At 47.3% G+C, this 6,089-nt stretch overlaps 1 protein-coding gene across 1 annotated transcript; it reads right to left on the reverse strand.

Moving 5' to 3' along the window:
• Positions 1–1,394: 1,394 nt before the first annotated feature.
• Positions 1,395–5,647, reverse strand: S100A11 (S100 calcium binding protein A11). The gene is made up of 3 exons (XM_057723752.1): positions 5,530–5,647; positions 2,554–2,706; positions 1,395–1,719 (listed from the first exon to the last, which is right to left on the reverse strand). The coding sequence occupies exons 1-3, from the start codon at positions 5,530–5,532 to the stop codon at positions 1,564–1,566; spliced, it is 312 nt and encodes a 103-aa protein (XP_057579735.1). The 5' UTR covers positions 5,533–5,647; the 3' UTR covers positions 1,395–1,563.
• Between the last annotated feature and the right edge of the window lie 442 nt (positions 5,648–6,089).

Raw genomic sequence — 6,089 nt, forward strand, 5'->3', positions numbered from 1 at the left:
AGGGTGTAGGGAAGGCTCCCTGGGGGAGAGGACACTTGTGCTGCTCTATAGGACCAGTAGGAAAAGGAGGGGGCGAAGGGCTTTCAGGGCAGCAAGAAGTGATTATGAAGGGACAGAGGCACAGCACTTAGTTATCAGTTCAGGAGTGTTTGGCAAGGGTAGAGAGAAGTGGAGATGAGGCTGGAGAAGGGGACAGGGACCCACCATGAAGGCCCATAGATGACTGTGGATTTCGTCTTGTACATTAAGAGGAATCAATGCTTGGTTTTAACCAAGGAAGTGACACCATCAAGTTTGCTTTTAAAAACTCTTTGGTCACAGGGTGGAAGAAGGAGTGGAAGAAATCAAACTTGGGCAGGGAGAAGAATGAGTTTACTGGGAAATGGTAGAAACTGTCTTTTCTGAAGGGTAGGGACAAGTAGTTGGCTGGTTAACTAAAAAAAAAAAATCAGTTAAAATGGGTATTCATAAAAATGATAATTTTCTAAATATTTACTTAAACTTAAAACGTACGTTTACCAATATTTTGCTATACTGCCTTTCTTGCATAAATCACACTTACGATTTTCAGTTCCTTTTTTTAAAAAAAATACTTATGTATTTATTTGGCTGTGCTGAGTCAGCCAGGGCACGTGGGATCTTCATTGCAGTCTGCGGGATCTTTTTTTTTTTAATTTTTTTAGGTTATGACATGCAGGGTCTTTATTTGTGGCAAACTCCTAGTTACAGCATATGGGATCTAGTTCCCTGACCAGGGATTGAACCTGGGCCCCCTGCTTTGGGAGCGTGGAGTCTTAACTGCTGGATCACCAAGGAAGTCCTAGTTCCTTTTTTTTTTTAAGTGGAGGAATTTAAAGATACTTGCGAGGCAATCTGAAAGATGCTTCTAGATTTTTATGAAGTTTTTCACATTCGTTTGTTGTCTCAGCTACACCTACATCAACCACAGTTATCTTCAGTGAATTTCTCCAATCAAGTTTCTGAAAAGAATTCAATTTGGTTTTCAGAAAGACAACTATCTTTTTGCATTCTCATAAATCTTTATTTGTTTATGCATTTATTTTCTCCCCACTAGAAGGTAACCTCAGTGAAGACAGGACCTTATCTATCTTGCTGACTGCATCCTCAGAGCCTATGACAGTGCCTTTAGTAGGGGGTGCATAGATATTTAATGAGTGAACAATGACAAATGACATCTATCAGTCTGAGTAATTTAGAGATGATTCTGTCAAATTAGTCACTAATGATTCTGAATCATTAGTCATGATTATGTATACACCCAAGACGCATTTTTACTATTTACTTTGCAACTTCTGGTAACCGTTTCCATCAATCTAATTTATATTCCTCCCAGTAGTCTCCCTCCCTTGCACAAATTTACTGACTCTCCAGTGTGTGCTTTAAAAAACAATACTGTTTTTATTACTACCACAGGAGTGGCCTGCACAGGGTGGCGGGTGCCCGGGCTCAGGGTTATGTGTGGGCTGTGAGGAGTAGATGATAACTGGGAGGCTGGAAGGAAGGGGAGTGGGGCTGGAGGCCAGGCCCAAAGGCTCCTCGGATCTACTTCTGGGAAGAGGCAGACTTCATAAAGGATTCATGGCAAGCTATGGCCAGACCGCCAATAAGATTAAGAAATTCTTGGAAATCTAGCTGCCCATCAGAGTTGAGGTCCAGTTTCTTCATCATGCGGTCAAGGACACCAGGGTCCTTCTGGTTCTGCAAAGATAATAATAACAATAACAATATTAATATCTTTATATTGTACTTCCTAAGATGGTTTCAAAAATGTTGTCACATTTTATCTCACAAGAGTGTGAGGTACAGGGTAGGGCTTATTAATACTTGCACTTTTCAAACACAGAAAACAGGCTCAAACAGGTGAAGTGACTGCCCTAAGCAGACCTAGGACTCAAACCCAGCTTTTCTAGCTCCTAGTCCAGGGTTCTTTCTGTGATCATCAGGGGTTACTCAATTTTGTAAAAACAGTGGAGAACTTTTTCTAAGTGTTGCATGCAACTCCAATATACAAACTACATAAAAGTGGAGTGATTTGAGGAAAGAGGTTGCAGGCCCTGCCTAATCAGCCTCATCCTCTACTCATCCAAGCCCCCAACACAGACACACACATATCCACTGGTTCCATGTGGCTATTTCATGAATTTAGAGTCAGTCCTTTAGTTGCTAGTAGCTACCATATGGGGTGGTGCATATATAGACCATTACTTCCATCACTACAGAAAGTTCTACTGAACAGGGCTGCCCTAGAAGCTTTGGGGTGGAGGAATAAAATTTGAAAACTTTTCCATTACTCCATTTACCATTTTGTAAGCCCCTCTCCTTAAATGAAAAAAAAATCACTGTTCCCTAGCTCAGGGTAGTTTGATACCTTTGAACACACTTTATTCAAAGAAGAGGAGAACAAAAGGTCCTTTAATAGTCCTTCAGAGCTCACTCAGCCCTAGGGGCTCAGCTGCTGTCCTTCACTCCCAGCCATTCCACCAGGGTCCTTTCGTGCTGTGGGTGGTTTGGGGGTGGGGGCTGGACCAGTACCTTTGTGAAGGCACCCAGCTCCGTATTCATGAAGATTAGGAACTCGGCCTTGGAGAGTTTGCTGTTGTTACCGTCCCTTCCAGCATGCTTTTGGAAAACAGCAATAAGAGACTCGATGCACCGTTCGGTCTCTGTAGGGCTGGATAATTTTGCCTTTGGGAAAAAAAAAAAAAATTCAGGGTTCAGACAAGGGCAAGACATCAAAAGCTGGGTGTTAGGGGAACACTCCAGAGGATCTCGTCTCTTCATTTTGGGTCAAAGCAGTTTCCTAAAAGAAGAAAACTAAAAGCATAGTTATTATTGTGTATGGGGTGGGAGAGCTGAGAATTTTTTGGATGTTGGAAAGCTGCTTTCCTATTTAAGCGTTTTACACGTGAGGAAACTGGAGCATGAGAAGGGAACCGACATGGCAGAACTACTTCTAGAATCTCAGCCCCCGGGTTGCTTTCTGCAGTCCTTGGCCTTTGCTGCTTCTATTCCCAGATGCCACTAATTCTCACAGGAAAAGCTGGTGGAACCTCTCTGGTCCCTTCAAACCAGGAAGGTTGATATGGGGGCTCTTAGGTTTCCGCTCACACAGCTCCCATGGCATCTACAGAGCTGGATCACAGCTGTGGTTGCACCAGAAGGAGCGGAAGATTCATATCCTGTTCTGGGCTGTTTTCCTCACAACAGACGTCTTTAAGGAAATTCTGTCATGCTCAGTCTGCCCCTCCCCGGCCCCAGACTTGATGAACTCGTGGGCTCCCCCTGGTGGATAAGAGCGGGAACTGCAGACTTTTTGGAAAACTTGTTGCGCCACACCCTTCCTCCAACGCTTTATCTCCGGACATTAACAATGTCAACGTTGCGATGGTGACGTTCACAGTGTAGCACGTAGCCCGTTAATCTGTTCTTGGGATGGACTTCCTGGAGCCCAGAGCTGGAGGCTTTCAGGCCCCAATATGCTAAGGATTTATGTGAGCCCTGTTATTGATCTGAGCCCTTGGCTACACAGCTGCCAGCCTCCTTCCCTCCTGTAGTCCCTCCAGGTGCTTTAACTGCCTAGCCAGGTGCCTGGTGCGCATTGCATTCTGGAGCATCTATAAAGCCCCTTCTAAAGGTAGGTTCTAAAGAACTCTTCTGGAAGTGGATTCTTCCTCAACAGTCACATGGTCAGAACTTTTTCGTTAGGGAAAAGATGTGTTGGTAGATACAGAAGTTTGGTGAGAAACAAAATACCACAGCCTAGAAACAGATGTGTTTGCATAACAGCTTTTCTTATCAGGACTACAATCTCAGTTTTACTAATATGTCAGATTATAGGAACAAGGTTGACTCAAAGGGCACAAGAGATTGAGTAGAAGGTTCCAGGCTGAGGAGCAAGGGCTTTGCGATCTTTTTCTAAACCTACAGAAGTGTCCTGTACCTCTTTTTTTGTGGAATTCAGATTGCTTTGATTTTCCAGTTTCAAAGTGGCTTTCTGCTTTTCTTTTTTTCTCTCCTTAACATCAATCCCGACTGAATTTTTCCCCTTGAAAACTGTTGCTATCAGCTACAAGGAGAAAATTAAAACCCCTGCATTTCTCCCTAGAGGTAATTTCCAGAGCAAAAGAAAGAAACGCAATTATCAAATTACTTAAATGGAATTACAAAATCTGTAGTGCTGGAGGGGCAGAGAGGCCCGGAGGAAGGAAAGCTTTGCTCAGGTTGGAGCAGTGGCTGAAGGCGAAGAGGAGATCTCCTGCTTGGGTGGAGGCCAGTGCTCCCCATCACTGCATCTTCATAGTTGTATTTGATGGGAACAAGGATAGGAAGGAGGGAACATGATAAATGGATGCTGTGAGAGCATTTAAAAAATGCATGCTAAACACTCAACATCTGAGACAGTTAAAAAAAGAAAAGAAAAAAGGGAACACTTGAAAAAACTCAAATATTGCAGTTCTCATTTGCTTTTGTAGCAGGGCAGCAACCCCACACAAAACTCGTGAATGGGCGTGGCCGTGTGCAGATAAGACTTTATTTATGGACACTGAAGTCTGATTTTCATATCCTTTTCGCGTGTTACAAAGTATTATTCTTCCTTTGATTTCTTTCAACTATTTAAATACGTAAGATCCATTCGTAGCTTGTGCGCGAACAGAACCCCCAACTGACCCTTAGGAGGAAGTCTGCTGACTTCCCTTCGTGAAGGAGAGGCCAAGGAAGAATTCGCAGATTTCGGAGGTGGATTAATGGAAAAGATAGAAAGAGTTCAAAGTGGGGATGGCAGCAGCTGAGAGAAGAAAAGCGGGAGGCGGAGCGAGCGCCTAAAAAGAGAAGAAGAGCGGAAGACGGAGTGAGCGCCTAAAAAGACGAAGCGGGCTAAAGGGGAAAGGAGAGAAGGAGGGGGCTTCCTGGGGCCGGGCTCCTCCCACATTCCTGGCCGCCGCCCGGCTGGCGGGACCAGCTTCGGTTCCCGTCTCTGCGTCTTGGCCCTGTGCTGGTCGTTTACTGACACGGATTTCCCCCAGGGCTCGGACCACTAGTCCTGGAACGCGCCCTTGCTGGTCTCTGTAACTATGCACAACTAGCGCCGCCGCGCAGGATGCCAGCCCCCGGCATCAGGGGTCGGAATGCGGTCGTACCCCGCGCTCCGCGGAGCCCGGCGGCGAGGGGCCGCCCGCACCCGCCGGACACCCCCGCGCCCTTCCCGGCCGAGCGGGGGGTCGGGGCGGCTTCATCCCGAGCGAGGCTCCGGGCGGGGCACGGCTCGCGGTGCGTTCTCTCTCTCCCAGCCCTAGACCTTCGCCTGGAGAACAAAAGGACCTCCCGCTGCTCCCCCCAGGCTGTGGTCGCGGGTCATAATTCAGGGCTTCTTCCTCCCACCCGCTCCGTCCCGATTCCCTGCCATAGACTCATTCGTCTTGCTCTGTTTCCTGCCACGTCCACCTAAAAAGTACAATGCTGCTTTTTTTTTTCTTTTCATGTAAGAGGAAGACAAAAAGCGTGGCTTACCATGTCGGAGAGGAGCGAGGCGCGCGGCAGCGAGCGGGGAACGGCGCAGCGGGCACTGGGCGGCGCGCCGGCTCTCCGGCCTCCCGGAGGCGGCCCCACCCGGCTCCGCCCCGCGCGGTTCCCGTCTGACTCACGCCCCCCTTGCCCCCCTACCCTGCCCCGCTCCGCCCGCCGCGCGGATCTGGACTTGTCGCCGTCTCCTTTCTTTGCCAAACACACAGCTTCACCTTAAAACGCACACAAAACCCATTGTCCTCGCTGAGGCTTGAACAATTCGCTCTCCCCCTGTCCCGTGAACCTTGAAGATTTTGGACTTTTCGGAATGAAAAGTTTTGCATAGCGGTCTTCTGGAAGTCTGTCCAAGTCCGTGGGTCTTTTCCATGTACGAGCTCACGAGCTCATTCTGCTCGTTCATGTTAGGCAGAAAGGTCCCTTTTAAAAACGTGCAACATGGAGTGTGGGCCATACTTGCAGAGCACAAGTTCCCTAGAAACCAGGGCTGTCTCTTCTTTCACGCTGGAGACAGTTAACAGACGAAACGGTGGTGATGAGTGCCAACT

This window comes from Hippopotamus amphibius, chromosome 1 (genome assembly GCF_030028045.1).
Source record: "Hippopotamus amphibius kiboko isolate mHipAmp2 chromosome 1, mHipAmp2.hap2, whole genome shotgun sequence".
In the NCBI taxonomy this organism is placed as follows: domain Eukaryota; kingdom Metazoa; phylum Chordata; class Mammalia; order Artiodactyla; family Hippopotamidae; genus Hippopotamus; species Hippopotamus amphibius.